Source organism: Ailuropoda melanoleuca, chromosome 2 (genome assembly GCF_002007445.2).
Source record: "Ailuropoda melanoleuca isolate Jingjing chromosome 2, ASM200744v2, whole genome shotgun sequence".
In the NCBI taxonomy this organism is placed as follows: domain Eukaryota; kingdom Metazoa; phylum Chordata; class Mammalia; order Carnivora; family Ursidae; genus Ailuropoda; species Ailuropoda melanoleuca.
The window spans coordinates 39,417,686-39,443,257 of record NC_048219.1 but is presented as its reverse complement, the minus strand read 5'-3'; the positions used below and the strand labels follow the sequence as shown (position 1 = coordinate 39,443,257).

The following is a 25,572-nucleotide window of genomic DNA, read 5'->3' as shown; positions in this document are numbered from 1 at the left end:
CTGCTGGAAAGAAGAATGGATATTAGGGCATTCTCTCTCCTATATCCATTAGAATGCAAACTTCATAAAAACAGAATTTCTGTCCTTTTTTACCATTATACCCCACCTCCTAGAACAGTACCTGGTACATTCGTCTTCCTCTGACCATTTTCCTTGCCTTTGTCCTGACTCAGGCATTATCACTGATGTAGTTTTTGAATGTAGGTGAGGTTTGGCGGGGTGAAGTCAGGAGACAACAACCAAGAAAGAATTCTTGAGAAGTCTTTGGTGCAGGATGGTGGTTTTATTAAAGCAGGAGGACAGGACCCCTGACAGAAAGAGCTGCTGCCCTGGGGTTATGAGGAGTGACTGATTATATACTTTGGGGCTGGGTAAAGTAAAGATAAGAGAAGTTCCAAAAGGATTTTCATATGCTAACGAAGACTCACAGGATATCTGAGGCCTTGTAATAACAAACTAAAGTTGTTTTTCCCTCTAGCAAAGCATTAACATTAAGACAGTTCAGAGCTTCCTGGAGGAACTTTATTATACTCTGCCTGCCTCAAGTATCTGTCAATGGGCTGCAGGTTATAAGGACATCTTTATCTACATTTCTTTCTGGAAGTTAGGCTATTGATAAGAATGCTTTTTTTCTTGTAAATCACTAAGACATTTGACTATGGACTCTGAGAAACAAACTGCGGGCTTCAGAGGGGAGGGGGTTGGGGGAATGGGATAGGCTGGAGATGGGTAGTAAGGAGGGCACGTATTGCATGGTGTACTGGGTGTTACACGCAACTAATGAATCATCGAACTTTACCTCAAAAACCCGGGATGTACTGTATGGTGACTAACATAATATAATAAAAATTTTTTTTTTTAAAAATCACTAAGACATTTATAAACTGAAGGAGGCTCCTGCCCCGCAGGACTGTGATCTCCATATGTTAACCATTTGTTTTTCTCTCCCTTAGCTTTCAGGCAGCCAGGAGTGCCTGAGGAATTTCACAAAAATCCCATGGGGGGGGTCAGTTTGTGCTTTGTCCTCAGCTTGCCTTTTGCTCCCTCATCCATCACCACTCGTTGGACATAAGCTGTGTCCTTCTAAATTACTTTTCTGTCTCCACGCAAATCTATCTTCCACACTGCCATCAAAGCTAACCGTTTAAAATAGGAACAGTCTCTTTTATTTCTTTTCTTAAAGCCCTTCAATAGATCACCAATACCCTCAGGATAATTTACCAGCAGAGCCTTCAAGGGCCTTGCCAACAGCATCTCACCTCACTCACCCCTTTCTCCTGCCAAATAAAGCTGAATATAGTTCTTTCAACATTCCATTCTCTTTCATGCTTTTATGTCGCTACATATATACTGCCCAAACCAGGAAGAAGAGCCATTCACCCTTCTGCATTCCCACAGTCTTGTACATACCACCAATGACATTATTTTGTGATTTTTTTAATGTAACACCTTTCTCTTCTGTGGGCTATTACTACTGAAGGGAAGAACAGAGACCGTGTCTCGTTCATCTTTCAGTTCTTAGCCATGAGTTAAACACTACACTTTATTGATGCTGTCTGTAAGGACCACATGTTTGAAGGAATAAAGCCCCATTACCGTATCCAACACTAAGAAAGCTGTTTTATCTGGGCATGTTGGGCTGCTCCTGCCCAGGAATTTATGGACGTCAGTGCTGGGCTGGCCGAGAAAAGGGGCCAAGACACCCAAGATGGCCGACTGTCCCGCCAAGATTTAAACCAAAACCTAGGCGGGAAACCGAAACCCGTCCTACAGACTTTCCTCACCCCCAGCAGTACCCAATAAAACCCTCGCTGCCCTGCCCTGGGCGCGACTTCCCCGACTCAACGCTCTTTCTCGAGTCGCGGAACCTCGCCCAAGGGTGCTTGCAATAAAGCTCATCCTCTGGACCACGTTTGCCTTTGCGGTCTCGATTTCATTGGCGACAAGAAGAAAAGCCTCACATTTGGTGCCGAAACCCGGGAGCAAAAGAAACCNGCCACGACTCTCCAAGACAGACATTCCCCCACCCCCAGCGGTGCCCAATGAAAACCCTCGCTGCCCTGCCCTGGGCGCGACTTCCCCGACTCAACGCTCTTTCCCAAGTCGCGGAACCTCGCCCAAGGGTGCTTGCAATAAAGCTCATCCTCTGGACCACGTTTGCCTTTGCGGTCTCGATTTCATTGGCGACAAGAAGAAAAGCCTCACATTTGGTGCCGAAACCCGGGAGCAAAAGAAACCTAACAGGATGAATGACACGTAGGAATAACAACTATGAAATAAAGTTTACTATTCACAGAGCAAAGAGCAAAAGGATTCCCCAAGGAGAAGAGCTCAGGTTCTACCTACAGTGAAACAAAGTTGAGAAGGAGGTAGAAAGTGGCTTAGGGGGGCGCCTGGGTGGCGCAGTCGTTAAGTGTCTGCCTTCGGCTCAGGGCGTGATCCCAGCGTTCTGGGATTGAGCCCCCACATCAGGCTCTTCCCGCTGGGAGCCTGCTTCTTCCTCTCCCACTCCCCCTGCTTGTGTTCCCTCTCTCGCTGGCTGTCTCTATCTCTGTCAAATAAATAAATAAAATCTTTAAAAAAAAAAAAAGTGGCTTAGGGATTTATTATGGTTAAGGGGTTGGGTGCATATTTTTTTTATCTTTCCTTGATGTGAGACAAAGGAGAGAGGTGGGGAATTGAAAGCTGTCAGCNGGCTTAGGGATTTATTATGGTTAAGGGGGTGGGTGCATATTTTTTTTATCTTTCCTTGATGTGAGACAAAGGAGAGAGGTGGGGAATTGAAAGCTGTCAGCCATCAAACATCAAAAATAAATTCTGAGTATGAAACCCTTTTTCCAATGATTATACTTTATTTGAAGTCAGTTTTTGTTTGTTTTACCTTCAGAAATAATGCCCACCTCACAGGATTGTTGTGGAATTAAATCTAAATAAAATAGGAGTTGGAAAGGACATTATATACTCTAATGTACGATAGTGAGAATATTGTCTATACTATAAAGTATTACACCAATTATCATAATCATACAGGCTAGATCCTATCCTAAGTACTTTCTACGTAAACCCCACACTTTCCATATTCCAATAGAATTTTGATCTGATAACAGAATATATAAGCAATGATGAGTGGCAAGGATGACATTTGATTTTAAATATCATCGTCCATTATCTCACATACCTGAGATGGGGACCCTGGGGCAGGGGGTGCTTTGTGACTTGTTGACTTGTGCATAGTCACAAATACAGTTTCTGTAGCCAAAAAATGTCAGTGGGTGGTAAAGCCTAGTAGGAGCTAAACAGATGTGTGTCATCAATTTCCCATCCTCGTACCAGCTTTTGTTGAATCCATGGCATTTGCACACAGCATCTGTGGGTATTTTGATCTCTAAAACAGGACTTTAGGATCTGTCATTGAGAGCAGCTCAAAAGTGTAAAATATTTTTATTGAAAACCTCATCAGACTGCAAACTTGTGACACATTGTAGGAACAATAAAGCACATTCCATGTTTCTGAGTCACCTCCCCAGCTGACTGACCACTTTCCCCCTCTGTGATAATGAGAACATGTGAAATTTGCTTCTAGCCCTCACCCAGCACAGAGAAAATGGCACCACTCTCCCCAGTGGAGGTAAATGCTGGGACAGTGAACATGGAGGACACCACACCTCATTTAAAGATGTCCAAATAGAATGATCCTGTTCACAACTGAAACATTTACAGAAGCAAAGCACAGCCTTCAGGCAAACAGAGATGGGAGACAAGCAAACTGATATTTATAATCTTCTTTGAGGGAATAACACTGGAGAAGCCAGACTGTTTCTTAAGAAAAAGTGTATCACGAGGAAAATCCTAAAACAAGATTCCCTCCTTTTTTTTTTAAAATCTCTGACCCTTCCTCCCATCCAACTAAAAATGCACCTGACAATATTTTCATTGCGTCATTAAGACGTAAGCATTCTTAAAGCAATACTGTTATCTAATACCTAATTCCACCACAGGTCAGTTGGCTTGGCATAGAAAAAATAAATGCCCCCGGATAAAAAAACTCACACTTGGTGATCTGGAACCATGTATGCCTTTGGTTGAAAGGAAAGTGTAAGGTCCACTTCCTCTTATTCTTGGAAGACGAACTAACCTCCTACTTCATTAAGAAAAACTGGGCCAGAATTCTCAAAATTCTGGTACCCAGCTTGGTTCCATAAACTTCATCTGGGAACATGTTAGAACTACATATTCTCAGCCCTATCCCAGACCTCTCAGTTCTAGGGCGGGGCCCAGCAATCTGGTTCTCAACAAGCCTTCCAGGGGATGAGCTCGGGAATATAGGTGAGGTTCAGTGGGGTGGAGTCGGGAGCCCACAACCAAGAAAGAATTCTTGAGACGTCTTTGGTGCAAAATTGGTGGTTTATTAAAGCACGAGGACAGGAGCCGTGGGCAGAAAGAGCTGCTGCCCTGGGTTGTGAGAGGAAGCTGATTATATACCATGGGGTTGGGGGAGGTGAGGAAAAAGGCAGGTTGAGAAAGTACTTTCATATGTTAAAGAAGACTCACAGGATATTGGAGGCCTTGCTATTCTCAGGCCAAGGCTGACCCTCCCTCTAATAAGCACTAACATGAGGACAGTTGGGAGTCTGCCAAAGGAATGATCACAAGTCCTTGTCAATGGGCTTCAGGTTTAAAAGAAATTCCATTTTATTTACATTTCCTTCTGCCTCAGCCTCCCTCAATTTTATGGAGGGGATGGTAATGTAGGGCTCCAGGAAACTGAATTATGGGTCTCTGGAAGTTAGGCTATTGATAAGAAAGCTTCTTCCTTGTAAAGCACTAGGACATGTGTAAATTGAGGGAGACTCAGGTCTTGCAGGGCTGTGATCTCTGTTAATTAACCATTTTTTTTTTCTTTTCCTTAGCTTTTGGGCAGCCAGGGGTGCCTGAGGAATGTCACATACATCCCACGGTGGGGGGTGGGGGGTTGCAAGGCGTCAGTTTCTGCTTTGTCCTCAACTTGCCTTCTGTTCCCTCATCACAGGGAATTCTGATGCACTCTAATATTTGACAACCAATGATGGTGGTGACTTTGGAAATGAGTTTTCTCCTACTTCTCTTCTTCTCACTTCCAAAATATTCATTCTTTTCTACCTTGATTTACACACCTCAAAAGAAGAGATTTCTAATCTTGTCTAAAGTTCATCCCCACCCCCCACCCACCCCCCGTGCTCCCCCTAGCATATTCTATATCAACCATTGCCTATCTCTCTTATCTTTGATGTCTCCCCATCTACTGGTTCCTTCCGTTCAGCATAGGTAAGTCTCCACATTGTAGCACTTCTCTTTCATCAAGTCTACCCCAATCAGCTTTCATTCTCACTCTTTCCTTTCACTAATGAAAATCTCAAGAGTAATATTTTATTGCTATCCTTTCTTCCTCAGCTCTAACTTGTGCTTTTTTAAAGTTGTAATTTGTCCCCTAATATCACTTTTAATATAACATCCTTTGTTATACAAAGGAACCTATGTACTCACCCAGTTGAACCACAACATTACCAGTGCATTGCTGTATATTCCTCTCTGCCCCCTGCCTCTCAGTTCATCCTTAAATACAGTGTATTCTGACTTGAACTCTACTAACACTGCTCTCACTACCATTACTGGTGTCCACTAAATTGAACTATCAGATGGCCTTTGCTCAGTACTCATCTTACTCATACTCTGTTCAACTTCTGTCTTTGATAATCAAACCTTCCCAATGGCCTAAGTTCTCTGTCTTTTGTAATAATTCTCTATTCTAGTTCTCTTACTATTTCTCTGATTGTTCATTTTCTGCCTGCTCCCTGAATCCTCCTTTGCTCTTATTTCATACCATTGTTAATATTATGCCTTGGGGCTATATCCCTAGTTCAAGGTGGAATTGGTGTTGATTAATCTCTGCATACTTGGTGTGGGCAATCACACTCATTCCATCCTTTCATTATCACTTGTACATTTATGATCTCCAAACTATAGTACAGACACACATTTTGAACTGTTCCCAGACAACGTCCACTTAGTATGTGTCTGGAGTACTCTAAACTCACCCCATTCAAAACTAAACCCACATCCTTCACTTCATAGCTTATCCTCCCCATCCCTACTATTTTGTCCTTGTTCATGGCATTACCATTCATCCAGTTGAACAAGCTAGAAACCACTATGTGTTCATAGCCTCTTCTCCTTGCTCCTAATCCACATTTAACTCATCACCAATTCCCACCATTCAACCCCAAAGTTGCATACCTGGAATAAATCCCAGTTGGCCTTGATATATAATTCTTTTTATATGTTGCTGGATTTTATTTGCTAATTTTTCTTGAGGATTTCTGTATCTACAGTGTTGACCCCCTTGCCATCTCCTCTCTTTCACAGCAAAGTCTGGAGTAAACTTTCATCCCTTGGTACAGGGATTGCTGGTTATTCCTGGCACTGCTCTAGAGATTTTTATTTCCAGCATTGCCTTTTTATTTTGTCTTAGAGTTTCCATTTTTCTGCTTTACACTCTTTACCTCTTGATTGTCGTTTACTTTTTCCATTAGAGTCCTTATTATATCCAACAGTCACTTTATTTATTTATTTATTTATTTGAGAGAGAGAGAGAAGGGGGGGCAGAGAGAGAGAGGGAGAGAATCTTAAGCAGGTTCCATGCCCAGGTCAGAGCCTGACACAGGGCTCAATCTCATGACCCTGAAATCATGACCTGAGCCAAAATCAAGAGTTGGATGCTCAACTGACTGAGCTACCCAGGTGCCCCTCCAACAGTCACTTTAAATCCCCTTTCTGATAATTCCAATATATTTGTCATAGCTGGGTCTCATTCTGATTCTTGCACTGTCCCTTCAAAGTATTTTTTCAAGCTTTTAACATATCTTGTAATTTTGTTGTTGTCATTAAAAGCCCAACGTGATGTATCAGTGAATAGAAACTGAAGCAAGCAGGCCTTTAATGTAAAGTTTGGTCTTAATCTGAGTAGGGTTTGAGCTGTGTTCAGTGTTTGCTTNGTGTGGGCAATCACACTCATTCCATCCTTTCATTATCACTTGTACATTTATGATCTCCAAACTATAGTACAGACACACATTTTGAACTGTTCCCAGACAACGTCCACTTAGTATGTGTCTGGAGTACTCTAAACTCACCCCATTCAAAACTAAACCCACATCCTTCACTTCATAGCTTATCCTCCCCATCCCTACTATTTTGTCCTTGTTCATGGCATTACCATTCATCCAGTTGAACAAGCTAGAAACCACTATGTGTTCATAGCCTCTTCTCCTTGCTCCTAATCCACATTTAACTCATCACCAATTCCCACCATTCAACCCCAAAGTTGCATACCTGGAATAAATCCCAGTTGGCCTTGATATATAATTCTTTTTATATGTTGCTGGATTTTATTTGCTAATTTTTCTTGAGGATTTCTGTATCTACAGTGTTGACCCCCTTGCCATCTCCTCTCTTTCACAGCAAAGTCTGGAGTAAACTTTCATCCCTTGGTACAGGGATTGCTGGTTATTCCTGGCACTGCTCTAGAGATTTTTATTTCCAGCATTGCCTTTTTATTTTGTCTTAGAGTTTCCATTTTTCTGCTTTACACTCTTTACCTCTTGATTGTCGTTTACTTTTTCCATTAGAGTCCTTATTATATCCAACAGTCACTTTATTTATTTATTTATTTATTTGAGAGAGAGAGAGAAGGGGGGGCAGAGAGAGAGAGGGAGAGAATCTTAAGCAGGTTCCATGCCCAGGTCAGAGCCTGACACAGGGCTCAATCTCATGACCCTGAAATCATGACCTGAGCCAAAATCAAGAGTTGGATGCTCAACTGACTGAGCTACCCAGGTGCCCCTCCAACAGTCACTTTAAATCCCCTTTCTGATAATTCCAATATATTTGTCATAGCTGGGTCTCATTCTGATTCTTGCACTGTCCCTTCAAAGTATTTTTTCAAGCTTTTAACATATCTTGTAATTTTGTTGTTGTCATTAAAAGCCCAACGTGATGTATCAGTGAATAGAAACTGAAGCAAGCAGGCCTTTAATGTAAAGTTTGGTCTTAATCTGAGTAGGGTTTGAGCTGTGTTCAGTGTTTGCTTAAGATACAAATGCTAGAGACTTCCAATTCCTCTAGTGTCTTTCTTTTCATCTACCTTACTTTCTATGAGCTTCCCTAAGAACTCCTCCTTAGGTAAAGTCTGTTACTTGCAGCTTTTTAAGCTGTAATCCATTCTTTTGATCTTGAAGGAATGTTGGTATGGTGGTAAGGGGTTGGGGAGAGGAAGCACACCATAATTGTTTGATTAAACATCACTCTTTCAATGGACCTATGTCATAAGAATTTCTTAGCTTTTCCCCCATACATAAGATAGGCAGGCTAAAGGACCTGGGGTTGGAGAAATGTCCTCCCTGTATGTGGGATGTGGCTCCATTAAAGTAATTTCCCTTGAAGAGTAGGATGTTCTGGAGAACACTCTAGGCATATTTCACAATGGTTACTTTTCCTCTCCCTGTGCCAGAGCCAAAGAAGGGCCTTTCTTAGCTCTTTCCCATGAGAAATTGTTGGGGTTACAGGAGGTGAAGCCCCCTAACGGTGCAACCTCCATGAGTTTCACATTCTCTTGCCAGTCCACACTTAGCTTTCAGCATTCCCTTGTAACTACTATTTAAGCTTCCCCACCAGTGTGACTCCAGTGGCTTCTGCTCCAAGGAGGCAGATCTCAGCTGTGACTCTCTGGATTCATCTATATCTCTCTAGATTTTGAAGTGGTGATTGGTTTTGTGACCTCAGTTCTCTGTTGGGTCTAACAAAAACTGTTGATTCTCAGTTTGTTCAGAGTTTTTCTTGTTATAAAGATGTGAATGATGACTTCCAAGCTTTTTATACAGCAGTGCTGAAACTAGAAGCTGCCTTATTCCTTTTTATATTCTCATCTCAAACAGAATTCAGGACATAGCAACTAGACAGACCTGAAGAAAGTTGTGTTGTGCTGTTTTCTTTTGTTTTGTTTTGTCATAAGAGTTAGGGCTGCACTTGCTAAGTATTAAGAAAACTGAAGTCCAAGTAAAAGGCATGAAGACTGTGAAGGCCTTGGCCAGATGCTGGCCATGAAAACCTAGGCATTTGCCTGCAGCAAAAATGTGAACCTCTGGTTCTACTTCATCCTGACTCTAAGTGTTCTTTAAACAGGTATAAACTGGGGCAAAGGTTTGGCCAAAGGGGAAAAAAGTGTTTGCATACCATTTGCTAGCATTCAATATTTTTGTAATATTTGCAATGCAGGAGAGTTCTTCATGTTTACATAGCACTTGTAAGGTTCTACTGCTGATACCAAGCCTATGTAGGCAGCATTAGATTGAATTTCCTGAATTCATTCTACATTAAGGGCTAAGAATAAAACTGTGTAGAAAGAAATCTTGAATTCATGTAGATTCACCAAAGACTATAAATTTGAAAAATACTAAAATAACTACTAGGTGGGTTTTCAGGTGATACAATTAATTGCAGATGGACCTTCAGATTTTGCTTGTGCTGTAAGAGATAATAACACCCATTCAAAAAAAAAAAAAAGTTATGGAACTAAGACTTGAAAGAAAAGCAGAGCAAAGATGAGGCATATTATAAAAGAGCCAATTTGTTTACTAATATATTCCAGACGTGGATGGGAAAAAAATCTCATGCATAGAATCAAGCAGTCTGGAAAGATGCAGGCAGATTAAAAATTTGCTTCTACAATGGATGCTTTTATCAAATCCAGAACTCAATGATTTAGGGGTATATTAAATACAAATAACAAAGAGATCAACTAATAAAGAGAAAATTAAAAAAGTAATCCCAGTATATATGCACTAAAAGAAAGAAGATACTAAAATAAGAATCAGATTAGACTATTACAAACTCAGATGGTCTTTTATGAAAGGGACATGAAACAGTAGCAGCATTAATGTCTCTTACAGAACATAAGAAACATTATTACTCAAAGTCAAGAATATTCAGATACTAAGGTGTAATGGTTAATTTTATCTGTCCACTTGACTGGACTAAGGGATGCTCAGAAAGCTGGTAAAAGATATTTCTGGGTGTGTCTGTGAGAGTGTTTCTGGAAATGATTACCATTTGAATTGGTAGACCAAGTAAAGAAGGTCACTCTCACCAATGCAAGTGGGCACTGTCCATTCATTTGAGGGACTGAATAGAACAAAAAGGTGAATGAAGTGAAAATTTGTTCTTTGCTTGGGACATCCATTTCCTCCTGCCCTTGGACATCAGTGCTCTTGGTTCTTAGGCCTTTAGACTGCAACTAGGACTTACACCATCACACCCCTCCCCCCATTCTTGAGCTTTTAGACTTGTACTAGAACTTACAACATCAGCTCTCCTTTCCTCAGATCTTTGGACTTGGACTGAATTACACTACTGGCTTTCCTAGGTCTCCAGCTTGCAGATGACACATCATGGGACTTTTTGGTCTCCATTAGTGCATGAGCCAATTCCTATAATAAATTTCTTCCAAATAGATAGAGATAAAGATATATCTTTGGATATCTCATTGCTTGTGCTTCTCTGGAGAATCTCAGTATCTGAGGAAAAACTGTCTTCAGGAGCCTAAATCAAAGAAATGGGGCCTTATTAGCCCCCTTGGAGCACAACCTTCAGAAATATGAAAAAAGCTTGCATTCAAGAATGCACGGAAGGAAATCTCACAGATGAAACAAATGTGGGATGAAGGAGTCTAAGAAATCCATAGCATGTAACTATGAAAGGTTTCTGATAATAGTGAACTAGATTATTTCAACTAACCCTTTGCTTTAAAAAGAAGGATAAGTATCTCTTTACCTCCTTCATATCATCAAAGTGACCAGATAGTAAGGAAATAGCAAGCCAAAATCTAAAGGAAAGCGTCTCACCAGAGTTACATGATAAACACCAATGCTGCTTTTGCCCTAAGGACATTTGCCACAGAGAGCAAATGTGACTCTTGAGGGTCAAGAGGAACTGCAACTGAAGCTCAGACATGCCCATGGTGGCAACTCTAAAAGGAGAGTCCTCCCCAATTAAATTTGGGGACTTCATAGGATTGGGACTTCATAGGAGTATTTGCTCAGTCAATGTAAAATAGAAAAAACAAAACAAAACAAAAAACAAAAAGTAAAGCAGAGGGGGAATGTTCTTAATAGGTTATGACCATCAGTCTGGATGGTTGAAAGGAAAAAAAAAAACTCAAATCACTCTAGAAATGTCCCAGTGACTCTACAGACCTGGTAGACTCAAACACAAATTCTGCATAGTTAAGCACATCTTCTTCTTCTGCTTTAAACTTGTGTACAAATAATGTTTCAGTGACAACAAGCAACACACAATAAAGAAAAAAATTAAGCACATTTTGTAAGCCTAACACTGAGGGAAAGAAGTCAGACCCATGTGTGCTCTGTCATTTATAAAAAGAACAAAACATTACTAATAAGTGTTGTTAGAAGTAAGGAGAAATTAGTGACTAGAAAGAAGCCGGCTTCTGCGGTGCTAGTAAAGTTCAGTTTCTTGATTTGGGTGCTAATTATGTGGTTATGCTGAGTTTTACCAAGGTGCACTCTTATATGTATCATTTCTGTATGAAGGTTATACTTTAATAAAAAGGGTTTTTTTTAAGTATGAAAAAGAACCATCAGAAAACACCGATAATAGAAAACAAACCTATAGAAACTTCAGATATCTAAATGAGCAAAGGGGCAAAATAATTATTATTATATTTAAAGAAATTTTTAAAAGTTTGAAAATATCTGCAATGTGGTTGGCAGCCTTTAAATTGATCCCCAATGATGCCCACTTCCTTGTGTTCATGCCCTTGTACAATCCCTTCCCTTGTGCATGGGCTAGACCTAATGAATATAATACATAAAAGTGATGGTATGTAATTTAAGAGATTAAGCTGTAAAATGATTTTGACTTCTATCTTGCTCACCCTCTATTGGTCTGTCACTCTCTCTAAAAGTCCTTGCTCTGGAAAAGCAAATTGTTATAAGCAACCCTATGGAGAGGTGCACATGGCAAGAAACTGATAATTCCAGTCAATAGGCAATAAGGACCTGAACCTATCAATAACCAAGTGAGCATGGAAGCAGACCCCACCCACCCAGTCAAGCCTTGAAATGACTGCAGCACTGGCCAATAACTCAATTCCAGCCTTGGGAGAGGCTGAGTCAGAGGCACCCAGCTAATCCACAAATGGATTCCTGCTCCACAGAAAATGTGAGATAATAAATGTTACTTTAATCTACTAAGTATGGGACGTTACTGATTAAGCAGCAATAGGTAATTAATACATACAGAATAGAAAACTACATAAAATTATCTAACATATTTTAAAAGTGAATAAATACAAATTCTAAAAATAAAAAATATAATAACCAAAATTGAAAAAAATATAACAGGTTTAACAGAAAATTAGACATAGTTGAAGAGAGAATTAGCAAACTGGAAGGCAGATCAAAGCAATTATAAAAATATAGCCCAAAAAGACAAAATGATTTTTTTTTTTAATGGAAGAGACTGTCAAAAACGGAAAATAAAGAAGTAGGTCTGAAGTAGATTTAATGAGAAGTCCAAAAGCAGAGGAGAGAGAGGTTGGCACAGGAAATATCTGAAGAGAAAATGAAAAAGTATATTCCAGATATCATGAGAAAAACACCAATTTACATATTCAAGAAGTCCAGTAAATTCCATATAGGATAAATAAAAGAAAACCCACCCACAGACACATCAAAGTTGGACTTCAGAAATTCAGAATCAAACAAAAAAGGGCAGATTACTTACAGTGAAAAACAATTAGATTTACAGCCAATTTCCCAACAATAGCAATGGAAGCCAAAAGACAAGGGAAAATAGTTACAAAGTAAACATAATGAAAAAAATAATGCTTTCAAGAATGGAAGCAAAATAAAAACATTTTCAGCTAAATAAAAAAATTAACATAAATTCCAGAGGATTTCCTCAAGCAAAAAAGCAAATGATCCCAGGGGGTCTGAGATACAAAAAGGAACTAAAAACAAAGCTATTGGTAAACATCTAAATCTAAGTCAAAGACTAAATGCAAAAATAATGTTAGTGTACTATGGGGTAAAAAAAGAGAGAGAGAGAGAGAGAGAAATAATTAAATAATTAAAATAATTAAAATAGAAAAAAACAAACTGTCAACAGGGAGGCACTGGCTTGAAGGAGGTCAAGTATTCTAAGATCCCCATGGAGGAAGATTAAAATTATAAAGTTAACTGCCAACTTTCAAGGCTGAGTATTGGCTTATTTCCTAAATCTGGAAAGTGACACCACTTTGATAAATGTGGTCATCAATAAACTCCTTTAGCTATTTAAAACGTGAAGACACCAGAGATGTGGTGCTGGACTAATTCATCTTATATGGGAACCAAAGAAAACTACAGCCTTTACAGTGGAAGATGACTTAGGCTGATGCTGGTTAGGAAGCTCTCACCCTACAAAAGGCTGCAAGAACCCTCTAATAAAATTAGAAAATTAAGACGAGGTGAATAAATTTGAGGCCTTAACTTCCTTGACCTTTAATTTACGTGGGCAAGAAACTTTGGTTTCAGATTTATTATCTTTACATACTCAAGCAGTGACTAATAATGGAGAAACAAGCTCACAAAGATGGCAGTCACGCTGTCCTGATGATACACTCCTGCTCTGTCCTGCTAAAGAACAGCCACATCCCTGGTGGGACCCCAGACTTAGAAAACAATTGGGGGAATGGTAGAGAAGAATATGTTTTTCCCATTCTTTGATGCGCCTCCCAAGTGTCAGGAATGCCACCAGTTTAACAGCCCCAGCCTCCTTCTAGCTCCTTACTCAGTCTTCCTCAAGGAGAAGGTATAATTTAATCTGTGTTGGTGTATCCAGAAGGAGAAGGTGGGCATGCCCAACTCAGTCCTTCCCCCCTACTTCCTCAGATGAGCAGGATTTCTACAGCTCCTCCCTGCTACACATTTTACAGGGCTAGGTTCTCCCTCTAAAGGGGAGGCTGCCCAGGTCAGCATCTCCTGTTACTGGGTGGTAAGTCTGTGTAATTCTGGTGTTCGGTGTAAGAAGCCCACTTGCCCACAGACACAGATATATATTCCAATATCAACTTTATCAGTAATAGACATAACATCTTATTTTCATATCTGACTTCTTTTTTATCATATTTCCAAGTTGGTTCCAATAGCTCAGGTGGTGAAGCTCCCCCAGAATCCCCAACAATAGAAAATGCATAATTCTGGCTACTCAGTCTATATATAACTATAACATCAACAATAATGATGGCAACAACATCAAAACAACCACTAAGTGCTGGTTACTATGTTCTATGCATCATACACATCTTCTTTAATTTTCATCTCAACTTGAAAAGTAGGTACTATCTCTCCACTGTTTATCCATTTGGGTTTCTGTGGGATGATGACTTATCCAAAAGGTAAAAGGAAGGATGTCTACCCAGCTAGACATAAAACTCTTTTCTAATTCATTCTTTCTCTGTGGTAAATTAAACCACCCTTCTTATATTCCAGGCCTTTTGCCTGCCATGATGGCCAGCTCCTATCATCAATGTGCTCTCCCCAAACAAGGGCCAAATTTATATTAGTGGTTTTCTATTTAACCTCATATATACTGGGCACCACCTTTCATTTGCACTCACTCAAAGTCCTTCACTAGCTTTAAAAATCTGATCTCTAGCACACAGCCCTATACATATGGCACAATTACCATACCAACCAGGAACTCAAGATCAGTTTCACCCAGTGGTAACTGTCAAAGCAATCATCAGAGCAGGAGTCATGTCCTAGAGATCTTTTTCAGTCTAGATGAGGAGTCAACAAACTGACTAGTAGGTGAAATCTAGCCTACTATGTATATGTGTAAATAAAGTGTTACTGGGACACAGCTACATTTATTTATTATGCATTATCTACAGTGACTTTCACATTACCACAGAAGGGTTGAATAGTCAGGACAGAGACTGCAAAGCCCACAAAGCCAAACATATTTACTCTCTGGCCTTTCACAGAAAGTTTGCTCACCCCCGGTTTAGACATGGAGGTTGATTCCATATTCTCAGTACTCTAAGTGGTCAGTATAATTCTTTCTCACATATGGTCATAGGCTGTATCCCTTATATCTGTGAGCTTGCATCAAGTTAAGGGCAATAATGATAGTTGGAGCGCTACTTCCTCACTTCTAATCAAATGTCTTTCAATCAGATTCTCCAGCCAATGATTCTATCAGTCTGCAACTATCAGTACTCCGGTGACAGCATTTTTAAGGAATATATAGAAATGCTTTTATTTACCTATTTTTAAAAATAAATTTAGAGTCAATGACTGATACTCTTTCATATACTAAAAAGTATCCAGGTAATTGAAATGAAAGACATGTTATTAATGAATTACTAATATGTAGTATTACCAATCGCACAACATAAATTCTCTGGATAATGGCTAAATGCTCCATTTCATTCTGAACTATGGACACCCAGCATGAAGCCATTGATACTTAAGACATGGTTTCTAGCTTTCAAAAGGCTTTACCGGATAACGTATAGGAGGAGAGAAACTAACGTTGTTGATAACCTAACATGTGCTTTTTACTAAGATAGGTACCTTACAGAGATTACCATATTTAACCCTCACAACAGCCTATGAGGAGAGTATTATTACTGTCTCTGTATAGATTAATACCCTCAACTGAGAGAGATAGACAAGCATGTCCCAAATGTCAGTCGGGATTTGATACTTCTATGGGAAGGACAATTCCACAACTCTCAAGGTGTCCTTGAGTTAAACTCAAAATTTGCAAGGTACATTTTATCCAGATTATTATTCTAAAAAGTATCTCATCAACACCTGCCAAAACCAGACCCCCGCTGTGCCAGTCATCACCTCTTTAGTTGCTGGATTGTGAGCAATTTACTTCTGGAAAAGAGTCTGGGATGGTACAAGGGGCAATCAGAGAACTCAGGAAAGCATACATTCACCAACTGGTATGAAAGCATTTCAATATTGTAACAACTGGTACAACTATACCAGTGCCAACTTGCTGAAAAATCAATCTGTGGAATTCTTTACAACTCCAAATCTGCAATTTTGCAGAAGCATAACCAAGACTAATTACAGAAGCTATGCAATTGAGTAAGCGATCTGGGAGTGATATGCCCATTTTAGTTCTCCGTGATTGGCTATGACTATTCTGATGTTAATTCAGCTCAACAGAAGATGGTAAGTCAGTGCTTCTCAAGTTTTTAACCCATTCTCTCTACAATGTGTTACCACGCTTCTCTATCACATCCAGACTGTCTGATGAACCATTTCATGCCAATAACTAGAATAGCTGGAGTCTCAGTGATCTAATTCTCAATGTATTTGATAACCGCCAACTAAAAAATGCCCTGCATTATTCAATGGGTATCTGTTGGGTTACTCATCAGCACTGCAGAGCTCAGCATGGAGCAAGGGTATACGGCACACCATAAAAATCAGATTTTAATGACTGAAAACTTTTAGTCCTTCTCCTTAACAAATGATTTAAACAAAAAGTGCACCACATTTTTACAATTTAAAATTACATAAAATATAGAGAAAATATTTTTTCATTTGAATGATAAAACTCCATGTTATGTCAGCAGGCCATTCGTGGAAAATATTTGAAAATTACATAGAGAAAAAAAGAAAATGCTGATTATTAAATATACGATAAAACACACATTTGAAGCAATTCATGGCACAATTTTAACCACAGTCATAAGATTATATGTACTTGATTAACTTCTCAATTGTAGATTAAAGTAGCCTCTTTTTACAAGTATAGACTCTGCAAAACAGTCCAAACATCTGTCCCGGTATAATTTTCATTCCTCTTTTGATTTATAATGAAGTGTTTATTTTATTTCATACATAATCACAAACTGAGATTAGTAAAGTGGTATTGTAATAAGAAGAAGCTAGGAATAATTATATGTAGAGCAGAGCAATAAGAAGATCTCCTATCATATATACATATATAATTCCTTTAGGTACTCTCATAGGATTGTGCTTTTCTAAATGGAAACATCAGGTTATTGGCAGTGATTTTGTTTTCCCTTGACATTAATAAAAATGTATCTCATTCCTCCTTCAATAGGCTCCTTCCAATCAACAGGCTGAAAATATCTCCACTGTGTAAAAGGCCTCCTCTTGCTACCCAAAGGAAAACAAATTCTCAAAATGTCAATAGCCTTAGTTATGTGCCACAAATAACAAACATTTTAGTAACAGGAAATTATGCTGGAATAATCAGAAAGTAAAACTTAGACTTGAAATTTAATTGTAAAACTACTCACCACTCCTGGCTTACAGTTGTAATAGCGATGCTGGGAAGTGTTGTCAAAGGCAGTGTGGTTGGTCTGGAAATGCCATCTCCCTCAGGAGTCCTTGCTCTCTCACTCTGTCTTTGGGACAGTGGTGGTAACTGTAAGTTTCCTGAGCAGCACCTTCTCCCTCTCCAGAGGTCAATCCCAAGTGTGTTACTAGAGGAACTGTAGGATTTACTCAAGCTACATTCCAAATAATCTTTAACATTCTGGAGGAATCACAGGGAAAGAAAAAAGAAGAAAAAGAGAATGAGATTCAAATGTTTAAAATGATGTACAGTAGAGTGAAATAAGAATCCAAATGATCAAGTCATCCACTCATAAAGTCCTGATTCATGATCTCAGAATCAGAATCTAATATTGATGTCAAAACCTTGGGAGAAAACAAGAAGTGGGCGAAGTGGTTAATTCTCAACTTTTGGAAGTCTTGGTGATTTTTAGGGTCCCCATTATAGGTTACCAGTTATACTATATGGATTAGAGGGCTTTCTATCTTCTTTCTATTCCTTAAATTTTTTTTCTTTTTTTCCTTTCTTTCTGTTTGTTTTTTATTTAACTTGCTAAAATGAAAGCTTATAATTGAACATGTATTTTAGAAATCAATGTTATCATTCTGCAACATGTGGGGAAACTATATTAACTAAGGCATACACTTTCTTGTTTAGTGTTTTAAAGTAAAAATATTTTCTCTTAGGACAGAAAGATGTTGATAATTATGGATAACTGACTATCCCTGTTCCCATAAAAGATCTTCTCAGAGTTGAAATTTCTTTTTCTTTCTTTTCTTTTTCTTTCTTTCTTTTTTTTTTTTTTTTGGTAAAATTATGTAAGAGCTCAGAAAAAGAAGAGCACACTTTATCCAGCCCTGAACCGAACTGCATGAGTTCAGTACATCCCCTAATGCTGACATGAATGAAATACTTGTGAGAAGATAAAGACATTGTACTATAACACTGATAAGGGTTATTCATTTTTCCTAGATCTCTTAGTGACTGTGGATCCTGGTACTGCTGGGAGTGAGAGCCCCAAATGAGCCACTGCCTATGTGCCATCCATACAGGCTCAAAGACAGAAAATGTCATAGCACAGCAAATACCCATGGAGAGCAACGTGGAGTTCAAAAGATGTAACTGTCACTCTCTACTCTTAACAGGAATGGAAGTCTTATCACTGGGCCAAGGTGTCTCACCTGAAATTCATTCTGTGACCCTAAAAAGACATGTCCTTCCTGCTAGTCTTTCAGAAAAGACTTAGGAGAAGCTGGGAATAGACCTCTGAAGGTTTAAACAAACAAAAGTTCTCTATCACCCACTCCACCCATCCCTATCCTAGTTCATACAAGAACAATTAACTCAAGTTTCAGAGTCTAGCTAGATAGACTAGTTAGACAGTTTTATATATCCTTATATATAGTTTTATAATTCTTTGAATTAAAAGAACTTGTTTTAAAAGACCTTATTATAGTTTCTCACTGTGCTACTGAAGAAGGATACAACAGTAAAGGGAAGCACAGTATCTGTGCTCACAGAAACCTATATTCTAGTGATTTATGTTTACCTGAGCCACACAAGACCACATTTTGATGAAGGAAATTTGGGCATGAACACACCTGACAATTTTCAGGGGACCCACTTTTTCTACCTGAAATGGGATATCATCACATTTTCTTGTGCTTGTTGACAAGAATACCATCTATTTGAAATTTAGTAGGACCACAATTCAATAACAAGAAGACAAAACAATCTGTAATTTTCCAGAGTTTAAAATATTCTGTAATGTGTCCAGCGTTTCCCTATTTACTAACTGGTTATTTTTTTTTTTTAAGATTTTATTTTATTTACTTGACAGAGATAGAGACAGCCAGTGAGAGAGGGAACACAAGCAGGGGGAGCAGGAGAGGAAGAAGCAGGCTCATAGCAGAGGAGCCTGATGTGGGGCTCGATCCCAGAACGCCAGGATCACGCCCTGAGCCAAAGGCAGACGCTTAACCGCTGTGCCACCCAGGCGCCCCTGGTTATTATTTTAAATCCATTGTAGGCCTAGCACTTAGTGTAGTCAGGTGTGTGTGTGTGTGTGTGTGTGTGTGTGTGTGTGTGTGTGTTTTACAAATAAGAAACTGAGGAGAAAGCTTGGTGTATTTAAGTTTTTTCTCAAAAGACATAAAGACAAGTTAATGAAACAGAATACACAAAGTCTTCCTGAAGAGATTCAAAAACAAACTCAAAGCCAGAACTTATGACTATAAGTAAGACTAGTTCCAAATACTCATGTAAAGAAAGTACCGATAATGTGGAAAGCAAGTCATGAGTGTTTATTTCACCTGCTATGCAAGAGACTTTGTACCAGAGAAAAGAAATAAGGATATCATTTAGTTAAACTGCCAACCACTATAGTTTCGTTAATAAAGTTTCTGGATATTTTTCTCTTTAGAAAAAGGAAGTATTATCAACTAGGTTTAGTTGTAGTAAATGAAGTAAATGGGTGCTTATTTGGTATTTGCTATTTGAAAAGTAACAAAGTCACATTTACCACAAAATATCTCCCACACTGACTTGCCAAGAGGCTTGAATTTACAAATTTGAAGTCATTCTTTGAATTAAAAGAACTTGTTTTAAAAGACCCTGTGAAAATGCATTGCCACAAAAGAACATAATGGAGTGGCTTTTTAGAAATTAAGTTTAACACTGGGAACATTAATATTGTTTTATAAACACTCATTAACCCTTGTAGAGTTTTCATAATTACCTCAAACTCTCCCATTCATACTCATAATCTATATAGTGCTCCCCCAAAATCGCTAACATCCTCAAGGGAATAACGTAATTCAGTCAATTCTCAATTACTAAATTTGAGATCTTAGACTTATATTCCTATTTTAACTAGCATGATTCTGGCTGACCATACCACTCACCAGATCAAAGATTTGGGGAAAAGGAACATTAATTTGAATGTTACTTCTGGAAATCACAAATTTTAAAATGTGTCATCCTGCCCCAAATTCACCCTCTATCTCTATAACCCCAAGAGATGTAACCCAGTTTGGTATTATCCTCATGCTCCAGGATAACTGTTTGTTTAAAAATTGATGTTTTTGCCAATATAATTCCAAAAGGTTATCACAAAGGAGAAGCTAGTGTGAAACCCTGCATCTACCTGGGAAAAGTCTGAAGGGAAAAAGGGACTCAGTCCTAGCCCCCTATCAAAACTGACCCAGTTAGGACCAGCTGAGGCATATCAGTGCCTAAGTAGTTAGGACTCTGTTGCTGCTGCTGTTGCTTTATTTTGTCTTTGTTAAGTCTATCCCAGTCATTTTTGGAGATTGCTCCAACTTCTGAATATTGATTAAACTCCTGGTGAGGAAATGGGATTGGGTATTTCCAAGGACTTCTAGTGTGCTTGGGTATAATTCAATCTGGACCGTAGGCCAGAGCTTTTCAAACCTTATGAAACTGGAAATGGAAATTATGGGAAGCATCAAGTGACACTTAGGGACTCTATGAAGACTAAATATCAGGATGCTCCATGAGACAATAACAAAAGTGACGTTGTCTTTGAAAAACGTAGTTTTATCATAGGCAATCACCATCAATTATGAGTAGTTGCCCAGAGGTAAATAATACATTTTATATATAAAATCAGCCCCTCTCTCTTTCTGTGTGTATATGTCTGTGTGTGTGTGTATCACCCACACACATATTTCCTGGTTTTTCTTTCCTACTCTCTCTAGCCATTTTCCCCTTTTCAACTCCTCCCCAAATCAGCAAGTCCCATCTCTTTAAGTTATTCTGTAATCCCTATAGTCATAATTAATTGCTTGTGTTCAATACCTGAATAGCACTGAATTTGCCCCTCACTTCTGGGACCTACTTGCCAAATGCAAAGTACTTAATGCATACTGTTCCTAAGTCATTCACCATATTTTGTCTTCTATTAAATGTATTTGTGTACTGCAAATAACTGTATGCAAACACAGTAGTCACAGTCATCCATTTGCTTATTCTGACAGAGCTAAACATAGTGTCTTACATGTGGTAAAAGCCTTTGCATATGTTGCTCCCTTTACCAGAAATGTTCTTTTCTGAAAGAAAGAAAGAAAGAAAGAAAGAAAGAAAGAAAGAAAGAAAGAAAGAAAGAAAGAAAAAAAAGAAAGAAAAGAAAAGAAAAAAGGAAAAGAAAATAAAAGAAAAAAGAAAAGAAAAGAAAAAAAAGAAAAGAAAAAAGAAAAGCAAGGCAAGGCAAATCAAAAGAAAAGAAATGCTCTTCCCTCTTCAGAGGGCTCACTCCTTCACTGCCCATATGTCCTCTAGGTCTGTATGACATCTCCTCACAGTATCCCTCCATAAACATTCTATTCTCACCATCCAAGCATTCTTTACCCGCTGACCAACTTCATTTTTCTGTACAGCCCTTATCATACCTGGGATTTCTTTATAATCTATCTATTGATTTTTTTCCCCTCCTCTCTGGAATATAAGCTTCAAAGGGATATGAACACGCTCTATTCAATCTCTAGAACCTAACCAGTGCTTGGAAGATAACACATGCTAAATTAATATTCAGTGAATATTTAAATCACTAAATGTTTCCTGAATTAAAATAAATGGAAATATGATAAAATCTTCCTGACTTAAGGGTGAAGACTTCAAGAATGCAGTATATAAAACGTAAAACTGCTCAGTTGCTCTTGTGGTGAGGGAGGGGATACTGTGTGTAACGATAACTATGAGCTTCTGCGCTGCACTAGAAGAGTTGAGGGGCATTAGGAACAGTTCTAGGTCATCACTCTCCACTAGAAATAAAGTGCAGGGGCGCCTGGGTGGCACAGCGGTTAAGCATCTGCCTTCGGCTCAGGGCGTGATCCCGGCGTTATGGGTTCGAGCCCCACATCAGGCTCTTCTGCTGTGAGCCTGCTTCTTCCTCTCCCACTCCCCCTGCTTGTGTTCCCTCTCTCGCTGGCTGTCTATCTCTGTCGAATAAATAAATAAAATCTAGAAAAAAAAAAAAAAAGAAAGAAAGAAAGTGCAAGCCACAAGTGGGAGCCAAGTGTCCTGAATGAAATTTTAAATTTTCTAGTAGCCACATTAAAAAAGTAAAAAAGAAACAGGTGAATTTTTTTTTAAAAATGTGAGTATAGTTGACATGTTACATTATTTTAAGGTACAGGTAAAATTACTTTTAATAGTATATTTTACTTAAACTAGCATATCCAAAATATTGTCATTACAAAATGCAATCTATATAAAAAGTTATTAATGATATACTTTACATTCTTTTCTATTTGTACTGTTATATATTCACAATCCAAGATCTATTTTTACACTTAGAGCATATCTCCATTCAGATGGGTGCTTAAGAGTCAGGTGAGGCTAGTGGCTACCAGGCTGGACAGTGCAAATCTAGGTAACAATTATCCACTCTGGGGGCGCCTGGGTGGCTCAGTGGGGCGCCTGGGTGGCTCAGCTGTTAAGCATCTGCCTTCCGCTCAGGGCGTGATCCCGGCGTTCTGGGATCGAGCCCCGCATCAGGCTCCTCTGTGGGAGCCTGCTTCTCCCTCTCCCACTCCCCCTGCCTGTGTTCCCTCTCTCGCTGGCTGTCTCTATCTCTGTCAAATGAATAAAAAAAAATCTTAAAAAAAAATTATCCACTCTGGTAGGTTTAATATTCTCTGAATGTGCTTTTCTTTTTTTGCACATTCTTTCTTGAATGCAACAATTCCTATCTTTTGTCCCTTGACTGGCAACCAACTGTCTCAAGGGAGGATGGGGATTATTATGGTAAGGATGCAATGAAAAAGAAAGAATGGCTGTCCATCTTCTATAGCTAGAAGGCATTGCTTATTCTTCCAAAAAAATAGAATCTTGTAGCATACACTATACAGATAGTATTTAAGAGACAATCTCAAGCTTTTTTTTTTTTAAGAAAAATAATTTCTAAATTCCAGAAGTTTCCCTTTAGATGTCCAGAGCAGAGCATGAAAATATGAACATCACTTTTTACCATGAGTACTGAGAACTCAGAATATGAGTTAAGGGAAGTTTCCTCGTGGTCAGGGAACAGAGAAGGGGGAAATAAAGAAAGGAAATTTTGTCACAGGTGATGAGATTAGAACACTAATCAAGAGTAGAAATGGCAAAGGCAAAGAGATTTGTTTTGGAGGTCAAGAGCCTCATAGCATAGCTAAGTCTCCCTCTGGACTTGTGGCTCCAAGAAGTTCCCACGAGCACCTGTAGGGACACAGAAAGAAGCTGAGAATTAGCCTCAGCTTGCCTGCTAAGAGATTTGCTTCAGCATGAGGCAAAGGGACCAGAAATCCACGCAGTGAGCAGACCAAAGGTAAGGGCTAGACAGAAAGCAAAGCTTTTAAGCAACCAGAGTCCCCCACTGAGAGGTTAGGTGAAGAGTCCAGGCAGTGAGGGAGAAGGTCAAAATCACAGCACACTAAGAAGGTGCACTGCTCTCAGTGACAGCAATCATCACCTGGTACTGTGACATGCCTAAGCAGCACTGGACCAAGGACAGAGACTTGGCAACCGAAGACCTGGGGAAACGAGCTGTTCCTCCACCGAACAACAGTAGATGCTAGTGGAAAGGGGACAATACAAGATAAGGACAATATCGCACATCTATTACTACAATGTTAATTAATGTTAAGTCCCTTTGCCCAATGCCATGTGTCTAAAGGGAAGGAGTAAGAACTGGGAGAAATCCTTAGACAGAGTATTTACCCAAAAGACAGAATTTTACATTAATTGGCAAGTTCAGGTTCCTCCCAGCTCCTCCCCATCTGTTGAACCAGGAGCTTAACAACAAGATGAGTTATTACAGAAAGCAAGGAAAATTACTTCTCTTTCCTCCCCCCCTTCCTTCTGCACATCAGATTGGTGGCCTATGATTTTTAGCTCAATTACAAACAGAAACGGAGTAAAAACTGAACAATTAAAGACACACTAATAGGGGACTGGTCAATTGAAAACAAAGGCGATAATTAATCTCAGCTGCACAAGATGCAAAGTTATGAGATGGTGAGTTTACAGACTTCTTCAGATGACCTGGCGCAAGTTTTCTAAAAGAATGCATATATCTAGCCACCCTGGGATCTTGTTAAATTACGGTCTGATTTGCTGGTTTAAGATGTAGCTTAAGATTCTGCATTTCTAATAAACACCTAGGCAACGTTAATGCTGCTGCCTTGAGGGTCACACTTGAGTAGCCAAGACCTACAGGACGTGTACATCACAAGCTTCTTACAAGCAGTTGTCAAACACCCTGCCATAGGAGGTGACCCTCAAGGATTAGCTGTACCTGGGTAATGACAGGGAAGAAAGTCATCAGGGAACTGATAAGGCAGGCAGCGTAGGAAGCGGAGTTTCTAAGAGCTAGACGGTGGGCATCCTTCAGAGACTGGGGGTTTTGTGCATGAGACCATAAACCTCAAGCTGCACCCATCTCCAAGCTGCAGAGAGGGCAGGGCTCCTGCTGTCTACTTTGCAGAAATATGGGTCCAGGGGCGCCTGGGTGGCACCGCGGTTAAGCGTCTGCCTTCAGCTCAGGGCATGATCCCGGCGTTATGGGATCGAGCCCCACATCAGGCTCCTGTATGTAAGCCTGCTTCTTCCTCTCCCACTCTCCCTGCTTGTGTTCCCTCTCTCACTAGCTGTCTCTATCTCTGTCAAGTAAATAAATAAAATCTTTAAAAAAAAAAAAAAAAGAAAGAAAGAAATCTGGGTCCAGGTCCCGGCGACGCCTGGGTCACAGAAACAACTAGTGACCAAGTAGTGGTGTTCAACAACCTTGCCCGCCCTTTGGGTAAAATCAGGGAGCAGCTTCTTCATTGAGCAGACAAAAAGTGGGGAGGATCGAGCAACTCTGACTTTTGGAACTTACGTCATCAGCCGCCACTGCCATAACACTTCTGCTTTTCTTCATTATAGAGGTGAAAAATAACCCCTCTTAGGATGTCTGTTGTTCAGCACAGTTTTGCTGACAATTTTTAAGACCTACAGGGGGAAAAAAAAGAGACACATACACAAAAAAGAGCTCAGTATCCTTAGCTGAATACAAATATATGGCTTCTTTGTATTCTCCAAACTAACATTTGAATATATGCAATGTACATGTACAAGTAAATATCACAATTTCCCAAGACAATTCAA

General features: G+C 39.4%; 1 protein-coding gene across 1 annotated transcript in view; it reads right to left on the bottom strand.

Moving 5' to 3' along the window:
• PDE4B (phosphodiesterase 4B) overlaps positions 1–25,360 on the bottom strand; it is a 438,005-nt gene extending 412,645 nt beyond the window's left edge. Inside the window, exons 1-2 of the mRNA XM_019804216.2 lie at positions 25,304–25,360; positions 17,390–17,628 (exon numbers count right to left, since the gene is read on the bottom strand). Coding sequence (XP_019659775.1) covers positions 17,390–17,628; positions 25,304–25,345 — 281 coding nt within the window. The 5' untranslated portion in view covers positions 25,346–25,360. The remainder of the gene's footprint in view (positions 1–17,389; positions 17,629–25,303) is intronic.
• Positions 25,361–25,572: the final 212 nt, after the last annotated feature.